Below are 21,123 nucleotides of genomic sequence, written 5' to 3' on the forward strand. Positions count from 1 at the left end.
CTAAATGAATTATCATCTTGCATAATCACGTAAAGTAATTATAATAATATATTTATAAAATCAACCCAATTAAAGTTGTTAAATAAAAATTAAAAACATAGTTATGGTTGAAATTTGAATAATTTAGTCTAAATTAGGGTGCAGAAAAAAGAATTGTGAAGGTGACTTTGTTTAAAAAGCAACTACATTGGCATAACTTAAATATTCAATAAAACAGAGGGACTAAGATAAAAATAATACTAAAATTACAGGGAGTAAAATGTATGTTAGATGTAGGAGTGATTGAAAGCGTGTTATTCAAAATCGTAAGCATTCGGGTTTCATTTTTATAGGGAAGAATCATACCGACAAGAAGATCGAACTCCTTTCAAAGGGTTACGAATAAAAATGGCCCGCGCGCCGGTGTCGTTTGTAATCTGATTTTGCTATATTAATTGGCGTTCCTATCAAATATTGAAACGATGCAGTGGCGACGACGATTAAGAACCCGTAAAGAATTAGGGTTTTTTTTCTGGAGAAGATGAACAGCTTATGGAGTACAAAAGTTTCGACATGTAGAATGTAAGTATTTATTCCTTGAATTTTCGGCGAAATTGAATCCTGAATTATCTATTGTATCTCTAAAAAAAATCAATTTCCTTGTTCCTGTATTTCATTTTTTGGTGAAATTACCAGATTTTTTTAGTATAGGATAGAAATCAGTTCACATCAATTAAGTTATAATTAGGAAATTGTGATTAGTTTGGAAAATAAGAGGCTTCTATTTGTATTTAAGGGATTTGGTATATGATTTTGGGTAAAACCCCGGTTATACATTTGGTAAATGGGTGTTTGTTTAATTTTGGAAATAATGTTCTGATAAACACAATTATTGATGATAAAAAAAAGACTGTAACAGTTAAGTACATAACTTGTTTTTGTGGTGTGTTTAAAAGTCCAAATACTTGAGATAATGCCTTAATTTTCTTCTAGTAAAATGAGGTACTTACGCGAAACCCAAGGGTCATGTTTTTTTAGATAAACGTATTTGGATGTGCCTAATTTTGTGTTTATCAAATTGGAATTAGTTGGAGACTGAATTGAATTTTATAAAACTTAGTATGTTACTTGGAGATAAGCAACTTGGGTTTGGATTAAATGATGATATGTAGTAGTTCGGCTATTAAGAGTGAAGTTGCTATTTCAAATGGTGAAACTCAACATAAAGGATGCATAAAGTGGTAAGTTTCGTTTCGAGGGTAGTTCGGTCGATCCGATGGTCTGGTGGTCGGTGGTGGTTCGGTAGTCTTTTGGTGGAGCAGCTTTGTGATGTAATGGTATTGAGAATGCTTTTTTGTTGGAAAGAGAGCTAGGGGAACTTGGATCTAGGAGAGACGAGTTAGATAGAGGTTTTTTTTTCTGACAGTGGGAGGACTGTAGAGGAGGATGTAGTAGATCTGGAGAGTAAAAAGCGTCTTGGTTTCTGATGTTTCTAGCAGCAAAGTGGCGGCGAGCTGATGGAGGGCGGCGGTCCGGTGGTTCTGACGGTTGTCTCGTGGTCTAGAGATGAATAAAGTGGCATACTTGGGGTGGGGTTTAGGGTAGGTAGGATATAATATTTTTTATGTGTTTATTTATTAAATTAACAAAAAAATAAATAATATTTTTTTAATAAAGTCTTTCAATTTTCAACATTTGAATTATATGGTTGAAAATTGTTTTCATTTGTTCTCAAATATATATATATATATATATATATATATATATATAGAGAGAGAGAGAGAGAGAGAGAGAGAGAAATGAGTTTTATGGAAAACCAATAATTAGGACAACATATGTTAATAATCAAATGATATTTGTCCATTTCTTTATTCAAAAGTCATGTATTATGAAAGTTATTTATATAGTTATCCTAAAGTGATGTGTTATTATGTTTTCATTGGTTTAAATATGTGTTATCCTAATCATTCATTTTTCATATAACATTTCCATATATATATATATATATATATATATATATATATATATATATATATATATATATATATATATATATATATATATATATAGGCTTAGGTTATTCTATTCAAACTAAGTATTGTATTATTTTATTTTTATGTATAATTGTAGGCCGATCATTTTACTTACTTTTGGAAAGTGAATAATACATATTATTAAATTAAATATAATTAAAAAATACCAACTAATTTCATTCTAAGGGTATTTTAGTCAATTAACATAAATTTAAAACAGGAAAATTACATATTTTAAGGAAAATAGATTCTATTAATTTTAAAAATCTGATTGTATGGATTATAATTCTCCTAATTCGAAAATTCTGACGGAATATGTTTATCAATATATTAAAAAATAACAAATATGATTGAACCATACAAGAATTACACATTCTGACATAATATATATTCTGATTTAATGAACTTCTTAAAGAATAACAAAATTTTGGATACAAGCTAAAAAAAATTTCATTACATTCTTAGAAAAGAAAAAATATATATATATATATATATATATATATATATATATATATATATATATATATATATATACTATTCTATGTGAATGTTACACTTATTAATAACACAAAAAACACAATATATGAATAATTCTACCAGAATATACTATTATATATATATATATATATATATATATATATATATATATATATATATTTCATTATATTGTATATTATTCTGGTAGAATAATCCTTTCTTTTTGGAAGATTGATGGTCATTGTTCATCTTCATCCTATACAATGTTCATCTTCAAGATTCTTTTCTCACAGAATCAAAATTCAATATTCTATTCCAGTAGAATGTTGTAAGTTTCATGTATACCATGTTTTGCTTTGATATCTCTCATTTCGTACCTACAAAAATAATGGTATTCAACACTTGATCATTATAAACCGATAAAATTCAACATAAAGAAGCAAACCAAAATAAAGTCACGCAAAACCCATTAAAGAGAAATGGACTCGTGATTCCATTCCAATAGAATTAGAATTCATTATTTCATTCCAACAGAATTGGATTCGTGATTTCATACAATTCGTGAACAAATGCCAACAGAATAAGAAATAGAAAACGCACCAATTGTTGCTCAACAACAACATAAATCAAGTTCATGTAACACAATCACATGATTTCATTATTTCCAGGATCTGGTTTGAGCAAAATATAAATTCAAAATTAAGTTACCTGATAGAAATCAAGTAACCGATCAGAGGCATGTAAAAAAACATATGTTTGGAACCGCTCTTCTAGCTTATACGACCAGCACTTCCGGCCATCTAGTCTTGTTAGGAGCATGGGCTCCCATTACCCTTGGATTGGAAACAACTGGTCTTTCATACAAAAAAGAGCCACCAGTTGAATAGCGAAGAGAATCCCATGGATATGGATGTTCAAGTAAGAGCTTGGAGATGATCTCTTCTTTTCATAAATAACCTAAAAAATATTATGTAATGGTAGCAAAATCTCAAAGGTTGGTTCTAATTAAAACGCCATCATCTAAACCCAAATACCTGAATTTCTGCACGAATCTGGGAGAAATCAAAGAACTTCCTCCCTGGCAAGTGGCAAAACTTGCCAAATTCACCGGCTTCTTCATTACTCCGTACTAACTGCAAAAGCAGGGGACGACGAGTGCAAATATCGGAACCCCTGGGTAAGAAATCACAGCCGACAAGGGCTTCTAAAACACTCGACATCCCCCATCGACCTTTGCCAGTACTTCACAAAGCTTGTTCACTACTGGGATCACGGTGGAGCCGAGTGGCGGTTCTATTGGTGGGAAGGAGGTTGATTTTTCTACGTCGTGAGCCATGAACGATTTAGGGGAAATCGATGATTGTGATCAAATTAGAAGAAGCAATTGCGAATCTATTTGAGAAATTATGGCGCGGCTTGTTTGATTAAGAAATGGGTTTGCTCGGAGGTTGGGATGAATAATCCAACCGTGGACACCGTTGCTTGTTATGTGATGACTGTTGATGTTCACCGGTCTGGGTCCCGAAATTCTCATGTCCACCAATGGAAAAAGGGCTTTGTCTTAAAGCACCCGTGAGTTCATCTATCCGGCGTCAGTATGGACACAAGGCGGTTGCGAGTTAACAGAAGGGGGTAGCGGCGTCGTGATCGGAGGAATAAATGGGTAATGGCGGCTGGAGGGACAAGGGCCAAAACACCCCTTTAAATCGTCATATTGGTTTAAAAAAAGGATGGAAAAAACCTAGGTAGCTAAGTCAATGGTTACCATAATTATAGGCTATTATTTGTGGAACCTAATTATCAAATTACCTATTTACCCTTATTTATTTATTTTTATTTTAAATTTTGATTGGTCCACATTTATGTATACAATAACACAATACTTATTTTAAACACTTGAACCTATATATATATATATATATATATATATATAATATATATATATATATATATATATATATATATATATCAAATGTGAATGACAAGTATTGTGTAAACGTGTGACCAAATTGAGGCCATTAGATTAGAAGAATGAATGGTTGTGATATGAAGGTATATGTTATTATGGAATAGCATTTACTATAAAATTTGACTTAATTAATTATAATAGCAAACTTGACATTTTATTAAGAGAGAAAAATTTAATACTAACTATATATATTAGGAAACTAATTCATATTAATTAAAAAAAATAAATGAAATCTTTGATTTTATTCAACATATTAAAATTGCATCAGATTTTTTAGAATACAATTTCATTCAACACATTAAAATTTGTTTTCTAATTCATTTCATGCAATTTTTTTCGTTAAGTAGATTTTTTTAAATCAACATTCTTAAAGAATACGAATGCATATTTTTAAGAATAACAGTTTGCATGAAAATAATAATAAATATTCACTACAAACAAATTGACATTTACTGGCATACATTTTCAGTGGCATAAATTTTTTGTGCCGCTATATTATGTTTTTAGTGGTATATTTTATATGCCACTATAAAAATTGATAGATTTAATGGCACTTACCATTTTATACCACTAATATTTATATTTAATAGTGGCAGATTAATTTAATATGCCATTAAAGCTTATAGATTATATGTCATACAAGTCATTATATGCCACTAAAGTTTTATTAAGATTTTATACGGTCCTTTTTATGCCACTATATAAGTTTTGTTTCCTTTTTTTCGTCTTTCAAAAAGGGGAAAAACCTCATTTCCTTTTCTCTGAAAAATATAAACGTGAATAAAAGCAAGGAAAGACAAATGGCGTGCACCGGTTTTCTGAAGTGACGCCGAACGGAAACTAGAAACACACCGGATTCAATATATCCATTGTGGTTGCTCGTTGATATCATCTTCCGCCATTCACAATTACAATCACAGATGTCAAATATCGATTGTTTCTCCTTCTCCATCACTCTCTCTTGAATGGATTTTTCGGAGATTTCAATCATGTTGAGGCTTAAGGAAGCGAAGCAAGTCGTCCATAAATCCGTTGAGCTCTGTCGCATCTCCGATCTTCAATTCAATTCATCAAATGCTGGAATCGTAAGTAGACCACTAGAAAAGACGTATTATGTCGTAAAAATCCTCCACGCTTCTTATTTGTCTCCATCGTCTCGTGAGTCCTGAGAGTGTCGTTTTATATTTCATGTTTCCACCTCCTAGCCAAAGTTCAAAATACATAGATGATAAGGGTTCAAAACACATAGACAATTAGGGTTTTCGTTTTCTTTTGATTTCTAGGGATTGAATAAACCTTCTTCATGTTACTGTGTCGTACTCGATGCTTCACGCAATTTTTCATCATTCTAGGGCTTGGATGAACCTTCCCCCATAGCTTTGTTAAAGATACGCCACCCTATCTAAAAATTCCTGGAAATAATCAAAGTTGTAGTTAGTTATTTCTCCCCTGATTTCGTGATTGAGCCACCATGTCAACTTTTTTTGCTATGAAATTGATATGCTTTTGACTTTAATTGGCTGATGAATTTAGCTTAATTTTGAACTTTGATGGCTAATTTTGAGATTGCCCCCATGTCCACATATTCAGCTCTAAATCTCAAGAAAACCTTTTTAGTTTTCTGTCTGGAAAAGGTGTGTGTACAATTCTGTTTGGTGATGGTTTTTATGCAAACATTATATAAGATTAGTATTTGTTGTTGTATTAACAGGTTGATCTCGCTGCCATTGGAGATAGGTCATCTATAGGGGTACTTGTTTGAGGATTGGCCAGGTGTTGATGATGATGGAGAAAATAAGATTTAACTGTTTAGGTATTTGAGTTGTAGCTAATGTGTGGTCTTAAGAATGGTTCTAAGATATTCTAAAAATTGGTTTGAAATCTTTATTTCTTGAAAAGTTCATGAAGAATTGGAATCAATCCACTCTTAATGATAATCAATTAGTATAATGTACATAAATATCTACTTATTTCTAATTACAATTATCTCATAGTAAAGTAAGCTTGAGTTTTTATTTTCTAAATGGTTTGAAATCTTTATTTCTTGAAACATTCTTAATTTCTATCAGAAGTGTTTGTATATTGTAATTTAACTTTGTATGTTGTATTTGTTGGTGGGTGTTATGTCACATTAGTACTTAATGATTCTATCTTACTCATGCAAAACTTCATTTTAGGTTAGATTTGTTCTTTGTATTGGGGATCTCATGAATTATGAGCATTCTTGCCTTATCATAGGATTTTTTTGTTGGAATATGATGTCAATGCCTTATTCTAGTTTAATTTTCATTATATTTGAAGATTTCACATACTTATCAAACCAAAACCCAAAATCAATTGTACATTGATCTTCATTATTCATCAAACTCATAGTTCTTTCAAATTATCGAAAATGAGGATGAGCTTGTAAGTTCCTTGGTTTTGATGATTATATGTTATTACATATTAATATATATTGATGAATACTTTTGTTTTTCTATATCTGGATAATAACAATATACGGGGAGTTTTCATTTCCTTATAGGAAAAAACTAAAAATAGGATGCTATAAAAATTAGTTAATTGAAGTATATTATTTAATTGTTACAACAAATAAAAGGGCGATTATTTAAATAATTACAATTACATGATATATTTAATTTTCTTTTAGGTAAGATCACATGGCATATCTAGTCTCTCCCAAGATTTAAATGGAGTGCATATTTCAGCTTCATGCATGTACAACATGTACACTTTTAAAATCTTTTGACCATTTTACCCTTTACCCTTTAAAAAAATTTCATTCCTTTTTTTAGTTTCAGTATAAATATTTGGGTTAATCTTTTGTGTTATTTCTGGATTAAACCTCATCTTTATTTTATTCTTGAAAAAGACCATGCATTTTTTTTTCATTTTTTCCAATCTTACCCTTCTAGTCATTTTTCCGAAAAAAAATGTGAGGTTTCTTTCTATAAAAACTAAAAAAATCAAGGATTTATTTGTAAACAGGTAGAAGGTTATTTTCAGGAAAAAACAAAGTTGCGTTTTTTTTTTTTTTTTTTTTTTTTTAATAGGAAAAACACAAAATCTAAGGTCTTTTTATGAAATTAACCCTAAAGATTTTTCATGGGTTTCAACAGGATATATCTCTTGAATGTACTTTGACTAGAGAAGGGGCCTATTAAAACCTTCAAAGGGTGTGATATTAGTATATTTTTTGTTAAGGTAAAGTTCTATTTCCCATATTATTAATTTTTTTTATTTAAATAATGGAATAATTAATGGTTTTTAAAAGTGAAATATGCAGTCAAAATTGAGTCCAGATGCAGGGCATATCCTTAGTGGATCTAGTCATGGAAATGCATATGTATGGTAAGTCAATAATCATACAACAGATCCTGTTATGCTTCAAGGCCATAATGGAAAAGTTACTGCAGTAGATTGGTATGTAAATATTTAAGTTACAATTACCAAAAAAAATAACAATTTTTTAAATATATAAACTTTTTAAATTTTTTATTCATTTGTAGGTGCTCATCTGAGATAGGTAAAATAGCAACCTCTGCTGATGTTCCATATATTGCTTCGGTTAGTTTTCATGCTTTTATCCTTTTTAATATTCATTACATTGGTTGAATTAATTAGCTGAGACAACTTTTAGGTGCCAAATCCTCTGTTTGACCTTGCTGGAATTATGTCCGGCCAATTTGGGATTCCATTTTGGAAGTTTTTTCTTGCAACCCTATTCGGAAAGGCAATTTTTAAAACTCACATACATGTCATCTTCTCTTTTTTCTTCAAAGTAACCTTTGAGATTATTTCTTATCACATATAACATGTGATGGACTAATCACTTACTAACTCCTTATTTGGTAATTTGTATGATGGAATCACAGAATGAAAAGAAAATAATAATAATAATGATTGATTTTGAATTTTGAATTTTGAATTGCTGACAGTATTCATCATCTCAGTGTGCAACAATCAACTTCTTGATTGGATAGAAAATGAATTGATAAACTATTGAAACATTGGGCCTCGAGCTGTTGATCTTCTTGTTATAAAGGAGGTATATTCTTTTTAGTTATATAGCTTTGTTGTTATTTCAAATATATTACTATTATTTAAATACTTTATTTGAATATAACTATATTCATTGATCATTACAGTTGTGTACAGGGTATAAGAAGTCTTGATAATGATTCAACTGCATATGGATTTCCCTTATAGTTGATTGTTTTTGCCTTATAGTTTTGGGTTTAATGAGTAAGTGATGATACTTCATGTGCAGCTTTAGACTTATTTAACTTTACTTAGATGTTTGTTTAAAAGAATTCAAAATATTGATGAACAACAAAGAAATTATTATTATTTTCTACGGAGTACAGTTAAATTAGTTATTTATTTATTATTATAGCAAAAAAATGTGTTGCTATAAGTAGCATGAGTTCTAGAATCACATGTAATTAGCGGTCAAAAATATATGCCAAAAAACGTTTTATTAATTAGCGGTAGAAAATATATGCCAAAAAACATTTTATTGTATTGTGGCAAACAAAAAAGTGCCACTAAAAGTGTGATCAATTTTAGAATTGAATTAGTTTTTAGTGGCACAAATTATGTGTCACAAAATAGTTTTTGTCTACTGTGGCAAATTAAAAAGTGGCACTAAAACTCTAAAAACTGCAGCGTCAAAACTGAAAAGTGTCACCAAAGGGTTTTAGTGGGAGCGTTTCTAGTGACACTTTATTTGTGCCGCTGATTCTCTTTGAAACATTTAGTGGCACTTTTTTAGGTATTTAGTGGCACTTTTTGTATGCCACTAAATGACATTCTTTTTGTAGTGATTATAACAAATTACAAATGAAAGAATAGACATTCTTATAGAATAAATCGAAATTGCATTCATTTTCTCCTAAATTCCAACCATTTTTAAAAAAATATAATAAGAATGTGTTAAGAATGAATGAGAATAGATGAAAAATATTAAGAATGATATATAATTTCACAAATCACATGCATTCTTAAAGAATAAAACTAAACAATGAACATTTTTATAACATAAAACAACCATTTTGTAACATAAAACAAGAACATATAAAATATTTTGAGGTAACTACATAACCTTATATACTACATTCTTTAAGAATTTGTTTGAAATATATACTACATTATTTGTAACGTGCAATCTAAAAGAATATTGCATAAACAAGAAGAAAGAAACATGATAAAAGAATACAAATTCATAAAGAATATTGCATTGTGCCTTCTAAAAGAATATCACATGCATTCTGAAAGAATATCGATAATACTTTCTTTCAATTAATGAATTGCACGTCTTCTTCCGGTTCAAATTCAAACATCTACAAAAACAAATTTGAAAATTTAATTTCATGACATAAAATTAATAAAAACTAGAATTTTAGATTATTGCTAATAATTATCTCACATATGAATTATCTCTATAGCTGAACCATGATAACAAGAATGTGGTGTCAGGGAAACCACCTCTGACTATAAACTAATATACACCAAAGCACAACAAATTATTCTAAATTGAATCCACAGAAGAACGATCCCCATTCTTATTTAGTCTGAACACACATATGTATTACTAAGATTAACCACTTATTGATGAATTGAAAGCAAACACACCTAAATCTGGTTAGTAACGCTACAACAAATACAATAACCAAAAGAAATTGCACCTGTTAAGCCCACCCGCGAAGGAATACACCCAAAAAATAACCTACACAATGACTAACCTTTATGATAACAATAACCTCACGCTAATACCCCACCTTCATCCTGATTTGAAACAACTAAATATCATCATCGTTTTAATGAAGATGAATTATGCTCGATTTATGCTTGACTTTGAGAAGATGAATCAACACCAAAATGACTTATGCTCAATTTTAAAAGAAGACGATTCGTGACCGATGCATAAAAGGAGCAGAAAATATCACTATTTTTTCACAATCTCGGACTTGCATTGAAAAAAAGAATGGGAGGGAGTTGAACCTATGCTCATATTTTTTACCAACCATCGTGAAGGATGAAAAGGTTTTCCTGGCTAGGATTATCTAGTGCCGATTCATGAAGGGGTGGGAGGAGAAATCGCTAGTCATTGATTTAAGAATGAAAAAAAAAGTTGCTGTGATTTCATTATTAAGGTTGTATCTCGATTTTTTGAAGTTTTTCTGGATCGATTCAAAAATGGGGAAAGAAAGAGAACTAAGAAGGTGATATTTTGAGCGTAGGAAACAAACACCTGGTGCTGGCTATGCATGATCCAGTTGATGTCTAGGTTTTCCAGTATAGTTTAGATGCCATATAATGGATATTCAGAAGAATAACCATTAAGAAGAAATGAGAACAACTCTTCATATTCCTTTATGATTTTGTATTTACGATGATGAAAAAGAGAGACATGGACGATGATTCGTGATGGTATGTAGATTAATAAGGATTACTACCTAAAAGTATGGTATTTAAATCAAATCTATTAATTTAGTTTCCAAATTTAAAAGTATTTAATTTTTATAATAATTAATTTAATTAACCAATTTATTATAATACATTTATCAAATGAGTGGACCACATTTGGTATACGTTGACACAATACTTATAGGTTATATATGATCTTAACACACACACACACACACACTCTCTTTCTCTCTCTCTCTCTCTCTATATATATATATATATATATATATATATATATATATATATATATATATATTAAAATTAATTTAGACTATCTACTCATGCATTAAAAAAAACTGTTAAAAACCCAATACAAACCACATAATTTTGTATAATAATAAGAACAAATTACACGAATGGTCCTTAATGTTTTGTTTTTTTCCCTAAAGTAGTCCTTACGAAACTTTTTTTCCCTCAGATGATACCTATAGAGCAAACATTACACACAAATGATCCCTATGACTAACTTTCTTAACGAATTCTGTTAAGAGTGTGTCAAAAGACGAAAATGCCCTTTGTTTTTATTTATTTATTTATTTTTAATATTTTGTTAATTAGAAATTAAAAATATCTCTCTCTCTCTCTCTCTCTCATCCATTTACCCCTTTTATCCCATCTCATATTGAGGTTTGTTCTTGCTTGATTGTTAAAATCTAAACCTGAAAATCAAAATTGAAAAGCAATCGATTTGTGTTTGTTCTTTCTTGATTTCTTTGTGGAAATCGAAACCTAGACTTCAGAACTTGCTCCACCAGCGATCATTGAAGTGGTGGGTGAAGATAGTGGCGCTGAATGTTGAACCATAGATCCATCTTCTCCGGCGGCGGTCCTGAACCACAAAATCGTTGTCTCTGCTGAATGCGGCTTGATTCGATTTTGTTGTTGAATGGTCAATGCTGCAGACGGTGGCTTGAAGAGAACAAATAAGATCAATCGTGGTGGCGTATCCCTTAGAGCAAAAGTGAATTGAGGGCTAGGGTTCAACTTCCCTGACGTCATTTTCCCATATCAGCTTCTGCTTCTTTCGATCTCCATCATCTTCTCTCCGATCTTCTTTTCATTTTAATAATTTCTCAAACTCCATTTCTGTACTTGAACTCTTGTTTTTGTTAGGTTTCTACCGGTTAAAGATCAGAATCTCATGATTTTATTTTTATTAATTGGAACTTTTTCTAGTCGTGATCATATTAGATTAGAGAAAAATTCTCTATTTTTACTTGTTACTTGTTGCTCAAGACTAGATATTCTGATTGCTTGATCTTGATTTTGTTTCTGTAAATGGAAGAGAGTGGGGGTGAGGGTTTCTCATTTCATCTGCTCAATTTGATTTCCTTTTCTCAATTGCAGGTATGCTTAGAGCATCTTGATTTCGTAGATTCAGAAAAGAAGAAGAGAAAGGGAACCGGTAGGGTGGGTTGGATCACAAACAATGATTTTGGTTGTAGGGAGTATTGTTTTTACTGTATGTATATGTGTTATGAGAGAGAGAGAGAGAGAGAGAGAGAGAGAGAGAGAGAGAGAGAGAGAGAGAGAGAGAGAGAGAGAGAGAGAGAGAGAGACCATTTGTGTGCATAAAACAAAGGGTATTTTTGTCATTTAATAAAATTTAACAGAATCTGTTAGCAACGTTAGTTACAGGGGCCTTTTGTGTGCAAGATTTGCTCCGTAGGTATCATATGAGGGAAAAAGTTTTGTAGGGACTACTTTAGGGAAAAAAACAAAACATTAAGGACCATTCGTGTAATTTGTTCTAATAATAATAATAATAATAATAATAATAATAATAATAATAATTAGAAAACAAGATATGGTGGATGCTAATAGAATAATCCTAAAGTAAAGCTAGACCACCGAAGAACAGCAAAGTTGAAATTCGCACAAAACCCAGTCCACCTTTTTGTTTCTTTATCCGCTAATGTTCGTATTTGGGAATTAAAGTCATCAGCGAAGAAACAATCTTTCCTTCCCCAATTTCCAATGGCTGAAATCGTTGTTAGCGCCGTAATTACTGTTTTATGTGAAAAGCTAATCTCTGGTGACTTGATGAAGCTGGCTCGATCCGAAGGAATCGATTCTCAGCTGAATAAATGGAAGAAAACCTTGCAGCTGATCCAAGCCGTGCTCGCTGATGCAGGCCGGAAGCAGATAACAGAGAGGTCTGTTCAATTATGGCTAAACGATCTCCAAGATTTGGCATACGACATAGACGATGTACTCGATGACATGGCCACCGAAGTTATCCGCCGGATGTTGAATCAAGAATCACATGCCAGCACTAGCATAAGTAAGGTATCGAAGTTCATCCCAAGTTGTTGTACTAATCTCACTCCGCGTAACATTATGTATGGTCGTCAGATGAGTAATAAGCTAGATGAGATTACCACGAAATTGCATGATCTTGTTGACCAGAAAAATGATCTGGGTCTGAATGTGAATGTTGAAAGGTCAAATAAAACAGAGAGACGATTAGAGCAAACTTCACTGGTTGACGAGTCCAAGATCATGGGTAGGGAAGATGATAAAGTCGCATTGCTCGAGAAGTTGTTGTGGAACGAATCATCCGATCAAAATGTGTGCGTGGTTTCCATTGTTGGTATGGGTGGGATAGGCAAAACTACTCTTGCCAAAGTTTTGTACAATGAGGAGAAGGTGAAGGATCACTTTGAACTCAGGGCATGGGTTTGTGTTTCAGAAGAGTTGGATGTCTTTAATATTAGTTATGCTATTTTTCAAGCTGTTTGTGGGGAGGAGAGACGATTTTCTAATCTTGATCTGCTTCATGTGGCCCTGAAAGAAAAACTTGTAAATAAAAGGTTCTTACTTGTTCTAGATGATGTGTGGAATGAAGATCAAAGTAAGTGGGAACTCCTCCAGAGTCCTCTTGTAGGGGCAACTGGAAGTAAAATATTGGTGACAACAAGGAATACGAGGGTTGCATCAGTGATGGACTCTGATGAAGCTTACCATCTTGAGGTTTTGTCAGATAAAGATGCTTTGTCTTTATTTTCTCAACATGCACTTGGTGAAAAAAGCTTTGAGAAACATCCAACGCTCAAATCGCATGGAGAAGGTATCGTGAAGAAATGTGGTAGATTGCCTTTGGCTTTGAAAACGCTTGGAAAGGTGTTGAAGTCGAATAGAAATGATGATGAATGGGAGAGGTTGTTGAATAGTGAGATATGGGACATACATGATGGAAGTGAGATTCTTCCGGCTCTAAGACTAAGCTACTATCATCTCCCTCCACATTTGAAGTTGTTGTTTGCATACTGCTCTTTGTTTCCCAAAGACATCGTATTCGACAAGAAAGAACTTGTCCTATTGTGGATGGCAGAAGGATTTTTGTCACAAGAAAATGGTAACAAGTCAATGGAGAGTTCCGGATATCGATATTTTGAAGAGCTAAAGTCGAGGTCATTTTTTCAACATTCAACGAATGGCGAATTAGGATATATGATGCATGACCTGATAAATGACTTAGCCACAAGTGTTGCGGGAGAGTTTTTCTTTAGACTGGATGAAGAGATGGATGCATCCGAAAGGAACCAAACTTTTGAGAAATTTCGTCACTTTTCATTTATAGGTCCACGATGGGCAGCGTATAAAAAGTTAAACAAATTACAAAGAGCTAGACGTTTGCGAACTTTCTTACATATACAGGTTGGTTGGGGTAGTCATGGATTATTGGATAAGGATCTTGCTGATTTACTTCCTCTTCTAAAGTTCCTAAGGGTGCTAAGCCTAACAAACCGGATAATCACAGGGGTACCACAATCTATTGGTAGTCTCAAGCATCTACGGTATCTAAATTTTTCCAACACTGGAATCACAAGTTTACCCGATCAAGTAGGTGACCTTTATAATCTACAAAGCTTGTTGCTTCGTAGTTGTTATGAGTTACGTAGCTTGCCAAAAAGTTTTGTAAAGTTAATAAACCTTCAACATCTTGACATAACTGGAACTCCAAAGTTGAATAAGATGCCATTAGGGATTGGTGGGTTGACAAGTCTACGTACTCTAATCAAGGTGATTATTGAAGGGCCTAATGGGTTTGAAATATCCGATCTTAAGGGCCTTTCGGATCTTGAAGGTCGATTGTCCATCATGGGGCTGGAAAAAGTGATAAATCCAATGGAAGCCAAGGATGCCAACTTACATCAAAAGAAGGGTCTTGATGTTTTGGAAATGAAATGGAGTGATGTGTTTGATGATTCTCGAAATGAAAAGATTGAATATAAGGTACTTGAAGGGTTAAGGCCTCATCATAAGTTGAGAAACTTGAATATTTGGTTCTACATGGGAACAAGATTTCCAAATTGGGTAGGCGATCCCTCATTCGATCAGTTAACGGAGCTTACATTACGTGGTTGTAGAAGTAGACATTTACCAACACTTGGACATCTACGCTCACTTAGGAAATTGTTTGTTGAAAGGATGAATGAGGTGAAGACACTTGGTCTTGAGTTACTTGCACCTAGTAATTCTTTCATTGGCATTGCATTTCCTTCACTTGAAGTTTTGAAATTTGATAATATGCAAGGTTGGGAGAGATGGTCAACTAGTGGTGGCAACAATACTATAACTACTACATCGTTTCCTTGTCTTCATGAGATTTCTATTAAACGTTGTCCAAAACTTGCTCAAGTTTCGGTTGGATTGATACCATCGCTTTCGGTTTTACATATTGAAGAATGTTCCGAAGTGGTGTTGAAAAGCATGGTTAGTGTATCTTCATCACTCGTTGCATTGAAAATGTTGTGTATTAAAGGATTTACTCAATTACATGGAGAAGATTTAATACATCTTGGGGCTGTTAAAGATTTATATATTGATAATTGTGATGAACTAAAACACTTGTGGGAACCAACATTGGAGGTATCCAAGATTCTTGGGAGTTTACAAAAGTTGGAGGTAAGTTATTGTGAAAAACTGGTATCATTAGGAGAGAAAGAAGTTAACTTGGGGATTAACATGCAATCTGTTAAAGAAGTGATACTTCGTAGTTGTGACACAATGGAGAGTTACCGTTGTCCAAATAGTGTGGAGAGATTAGTGATTGATAGTTGTCGTTCAATGACTTCCTTCACCTTCTCAACAGCACACAAACTCTCATCCTCTCTCACCGAATCAGTAATCAGTGATTGTGATAATATAGAACCAATTCCAGAGAAAGATTTTGATTTCCTTCCCAACTTTTTCCTAACATCTCTTCACATTGTTAATTGCAAGAAGCTCAAGTCCTTTCCTCACGAACATTTTCAAAGTCTCACGTCATTGGAACAACTGTTGATACATGATTGTCCAAGTATGGACTACTCCTTTCCTTCTGGGTTGTGGCCTCCTAATTTACGTACACTACATATCGGATGTTTAAAGAAGCCCATGTCAGAGTGGGGCCCACAGAATTTTCCACCATCACTTGTTACGCTCCACTTATATGGCAAAAATTCAGGGGTGGTTTCGTTTCAAGTGGCAGAAGCAGAAGATATGAAGAATACCACTTCAGCATCTTTTCTTCTTCCACGATCTCTAGTTTCTCTAGCGCTCATTGGTTTTATGGAAGTGAAATCACTTTCAGAGGTCTTGCAACACCTCACGTGCCTTAAACGTCTTGATATTTGGGAATGCCCGAAGCTTAGAGGTGTACATGACACAACTTCCAAACCATCTTCTTTAACGATAAGGGCGTGGTTGTAGAAAAAGGTAATCTCGTCTGAAGTCTCGTTATTGATTATAGTTATATTATTATAAATAATGTTTGTTATTAAATTTGTTTCAAATACTTTGACTTTTTTTTAATTAAATCGTAGAAAGTTGGTCATTAATATATCCTGGACAAATAAGCACTTTATATAACATCGATATATTTCTTCACTCTTGTGTGTTGTGTGAACGAAATGAAGAGAGTTAATTTTTCCCTTTCATATGAGATTTTTACTACATGGTGCATTTCTATGTCTTTAACGAACAAAATAAATACATAAATAAATAAACCTGAATTTTGTAGGTTACGATCGTTAATTTTCCATTTGATCCAAGGATTACTTTAATATCTAGTTCGAACTTTTTTCTTTTTATATGCATTCATGACAAATTTGGTATTGTTGAAGGCCTTATGACCACCATCACATGTTTGTTTATGCCCTTAACGACTCTTTTGACCATTTTTTAAAATTTCAAATCAACTTCATTAAAAATTAAGTGGTTGTTTCGTGTTTCTCGTAAATCATGAAAACATGAGTTTCTTAAAACTTTGATCATTGTTTTGCGGAAAACAATAGCAGGTTTCAAGGATATTTTGGGAAAACATTGTGGGTTGTTGGATAAAGTGTTGGATTCAGGTACCGAAATCAAACTCATAACTTTCTCTCTGTCTCCAATTTAGCATTAATCTTTGGGGCCGGCCTTTGATAAACCCCAATTCCGACCATTGCTCCGATGATGTTTTTGTGTTGTTTGTTTAGGTTAAAGTAAATGTATCACGAAGTGTACGAGTATATGGAAATCGAGGAGGGAGTTGTTGACGGGTTAGTGAGAGAAAGGAGGGGGTTGGCGGCAAGAGTGATGCAAAGGCGGGGACATTGGAATCGCACGATGGGGATGGGGTTTGTATAGGGCCAAATCATATTAAATAAAACATATAAATAAAAATACCTAGAAAAACTTAATGGGGAATATGGTCGGTTCAATTTTAACGGGACCAAGTCCACAATAAAAGTTATAGCCCAAAAGGACCAAACTTGCAATTTTGAACTCATTGTACTGTTTAGCCAATGATATGTGTGTCAAGTACAATTTGGGTTTTTGTGTTAAGTTGTGTGTGCAATTATTCATTAGTATTTATATTCTTTGACTTCGTGTAACCTAACGTATCAGACATTCATTCAAAAGTAAGCAATGAATTCTCTCTTCCACTTTCTCTTCCTCATTCTCGTGTTATTTTGTGGACATAATCAATCATCTTGATCATGTGAATGATATTAAATATTGTGTTCCTATTTTCATTCGACATTATTGATTTGTTTATGAAGGTGTTTATCAAGATTGATTAAGTTCTTAAACAACTGGTATTAGAGTTATGGCGGAAGGCGAGAATGTTAAGATAAAAAATCTCAAGGTCAAAGAATATGGCTTACAATATTGACAAGGCGAAGACTACATACGCCCTGATTAGAGCATTGTGATATACTTTCAAGTTGAACTATTTCGATGGTACAATCAGTTATCGATATGCAATGGCAAATCTTGTATTTGACTAATGGGTTGAAGCCATGAACGCAAAGATGTAATCCATGAGAGAAAACAAAGTATGAGATTTGGTTGACACTACAAGAAAAATGACTTACAGTGACACCAAAAAAGTGTGACCATATGCATATAGTGACATTTATTTTTTCACTGAAAATGTGACGGAAGGTGACGCCATCGTATGTGTCTTATGGTCACTTTAAAATGTAGTGTCTGTATGAGATGAAAACATATGGTCGTATTATAAAAGTGTGGCAAATGTGTACATAAATTTTTTCCTTAAATATCCAATATTATAGCGTTAAACTGTCGATAGACACATTTATTGAGTAAATGTGGTGACTGTATATCACCCACTTGCGACATTCATGATGTTTTAGTATAGTTGTTTTCTTTTATATTGTCACACGGTTTAAATTTTGTTAAGACTATTGTGTATCTTTTGTAAACATGTAATTACGGTGAGCATGACCATGATTGCTAAATGGCCACATATAATTAATTCCATAAGTGGCAAATTGCTAATAATTAGTCATAAAAAACAATCAATTTTTGTGACTATAACCTATCGTAAAGAGACACAATTAAGTGAAATACAATCATAAGTATTATAAAGACACATTTTGTCAAAATTAAGGATTATTCGGTATCGTAATAAGACTATTGGGTATATTTTAGATACATACAATTACGATGAACATGACCATGTTAGGTAAATGGACACATATAATTAATTTTATAAGTGACAATTTGCTAGTATTTAGTCACAACAACAATCAATTATGGTATCTATTGTTAACCATTTAGCCACACGTTAAAAAATGATGTAAAGTAACCATTGTATAATTTTAGAGACATTGAAAACCAATAATACATGACCAAATTTATATTAAAGCCACTTTAAATTAATATTTATTGTTACTTTTTCTACAATTTTAGACACATCAAAATAATTTAAATTAAAGTAACCAAACCCAACAATATGAAACAAAAGCAAAATTCATAATTTGATATTAGTAATAATTGAAATCCAAATCCATACATTAAATTCCTAATTATAATACCAAAAAAAGATTGTTCTAATTTCAAGAATTTAAATAATGGTAAAAAAATCATACACATCATAAACTAAAACCTAAACATAACTAGGCATTCTTCTTATTTGTATTGCTCATTGTCTTCTTGAGAAGGGCATCCGATGAGATGTAAGTTGGTTTCCTTTTCTTTGAGTTTTGATGTTGATGTTCTTGATGTGATATAATTTCTGGTACATTATAACAACAACATTTAAACAAAAAAAAATTGAGTACATCAAAACATTAGTATACTACTTAATGAAGAAAATAAAGTGTAATGCAGAAAGTAGTGAACATAATTAAACAAACCTTTGACTCGGGTTGCACAAGGTATTTTGGCCATGGAACAAAACTTTTATATGCATCCTCAACCAATGTGAATTCTCCAGTTTTATGGGGTAGAAATGCTTGTTTTATTACCATTTCATCAATGAAAACTTTATAGTAATCATCTTATAGAGGAACTCCATGAATGAATTGTCTTTATGATGATAAGTGAATTGTACCACGAGCAACGATGTTCCTTTTATACAGATGTGATAGAGTACACTTGATTGGATACAATGATAAGTAATATTAGAATCAGAAAAAAAAGACAGAAATGTATATTCAACATGTAAAAAACACTTACCTGGTAAAGGGGTTTATTTGGTGAAACTGTTGGTATGTCAGGATTGATAGTGGCAGTCTTAGAGTCAACAGCTTTTCTAGTGGATTTTGTATTTGCCTAATATAAAGGTTTAAGACATATATGTAAAATTATATTTTAATATAAAAGATAAATTAAAAGTGTTGAAAACTGTAAAGTAAGTATAAACTATTGTTGCAGATTTCATGGAAATCAATTGTGTATCGGGAGTTGCAGTAGTAGAGTTGGTTTGAACTTGTTTATTGGTGGGTTTTGCAACAACCTAAATGAATTAAAGTCCCAAGTGAAAAAACATAAATTAGTATCAGAAACAGGATATCAATGATTATCTTATAAAATGATAACATACTGGTGTTACAGGTTCTGATGGTTGCTTGGTTTTGAGACTAACGGGAGTTGTTTCACTACTTTCAACAATCTTGTCACTTGAAATACCCTAGCAAATATAAAGAAACATGGAAAATGTCTAAAAAAATGCAATTTACAAGTAACATTGAGAATACATGTTAATAAGATTACTTACAATAGTATGAGACAAATTTTGAAAGTCAGCTCCTTTTGCATTAAGATGAGCCAAAACTAGCTTTAGTGTTTGATCTTGTTCATTAACCTTTGTAGACAAAGCCTTGAGTTCAGCATCTTTTTTCTCAAGCTCAAGTTTTCCATTATGCAGTGCAACTTTAAGATCTTTAATTTCTTCCTTAGATGATCCTTTGTTGCGAGGAACATTGAAATATCTGTTGTAAGTGACTCCTGTGCCGACACCCTTTAAAAATCCTCCCTTTTCCTTGCCAAAAACTAAGGTCATGGCATCCGTGCCTGGTTCAACATTAACTTGTCCTTCTTTTATCTTCTTTTCTTGTTCCATCTAGCACACAAAATATTAATAATTATTGTCCTAATAAAATTGGTTAAAATCATTATAGTAATAGTAATAAAAAAGTTTATTGAATTTACTAGTTTATCCACCATGAGTTTAACATCTTCATCCTTAAATACTCCTTTACTTTCACGTCCTTTACACCACATAATTGACCTTCACTTTCTCTTCAATCTTGATAAAAAAAAAATTAAATTGTAAACAATATAAAATAAAATCTGTTATGTAGCATACTATGAAGGTAATATAATGGATCATATAGCTAAAAACAAAGCTTACCAACTTCTGGCTAAGAGTAGTATACCCCCTCGTCCTATCCGATGAGCGTACTTTGACATCTTGCA

The 21,123-nt window shown here is 32.3% G+C and overlaps 1 protein-coding gene and 1 long non-coding RNA gene across 9 annotated transcripts; both read left to right on the top strand.

The window, feature by feature from the left end:
• The first annotated feature begins 240 nt into the window (after positions 1 to 240).
• LOC145086636 (uncharacterized) lies at positions 241 to 8,814 on the top strand. Of its 5 annotated transcripts, none has more exons than XR_013700519.1 (7): positions 258 to 561; positions 6,170 to 6,271; positions 7,578 to 7,662; positions 7,733 to 7,881; positions 7,968 to 8,025; positions 8,397 to 8,506; positions 8,607 to 8,814. It is a non-coding gene; the product is annotated as an uncharacterized LOC145086636 (long non-coding RNA). The 5 variants fall into 5 exon arrangements; XR_013700517.1 differs by having other exon boundaries at positions 259 to 561; positions 7,745 to 7,881; XR_013700520.1 differs by having other exon boundaries at positions 259 to 561; positions 7,745 to 7,881; positions 8,412 to 8,506.
• A 3,958-nt stretch (positions 8,815 to 12,772) lies between these two features.
• On the top strand, positions 12,773 to 17,854 carry LOC145086637 (putative disease resistance RPP13-like protein 1). 4 transcript variants are annotated; one of them, XR_013700523.1, is made up of 3 exons: positions 12,773 to 16,629; positions 17,208 to 17,267; positions 17,391 to 17,854. XR_013700523.1 is itself a non-coding variant. In XM_079024456.1 (2 exons), the coding sequence occupies exon 1, from the start codon at positions 12,904 to 12,906 to the stop codon at positions 16,621 to 16,623; it is 3,720 nt and encodes a 1,239-aa protein (XP_078880582.1). In that variant the 5' UTR covers positions 12,773 to 12,903; the 3' UTR covers positions 16,624 to 16,629; positions 17,208 to 17,854. The 4 variants fall into 4 exon arrangements, 2 of the variants coding, with proteins under 2 accessions (XP_078880582.1, XP_078880581.1); XR_013700522.1 differs by having other exon boundaries at positions 17,211 to 17,267; XM_079024456.1 differs by having other exon boundaries at positions 17,208 to 17,854.
• Positions 17,855 to 21,123: the final 3,269 nt, after the last annotated feature.

Source organism: Lactuca serriola, chromosome 2, assembly GCF_051521515.1.
Source record: "Lactuca serriola cultivar US96UC23 chromosome 2, Lser_US96UC23_V15, whole genome shotgun sequence".
NCBI lineage: Eukaryota > Viridiplantae > Streptophyta > Magnoliopsida > Asterales > Asteraceae > Lactuca > Lactuca serriola.

Excerpts from the sequence above, each read along its gene's own strand:
- LOC145086637 (XM_079024456.1), top strand. The coding sequence starts at position 12,904 with ATGGCTGAAATCGTTGTTAGCGCCGTAATTACTGTTTTATGTGAAAAG.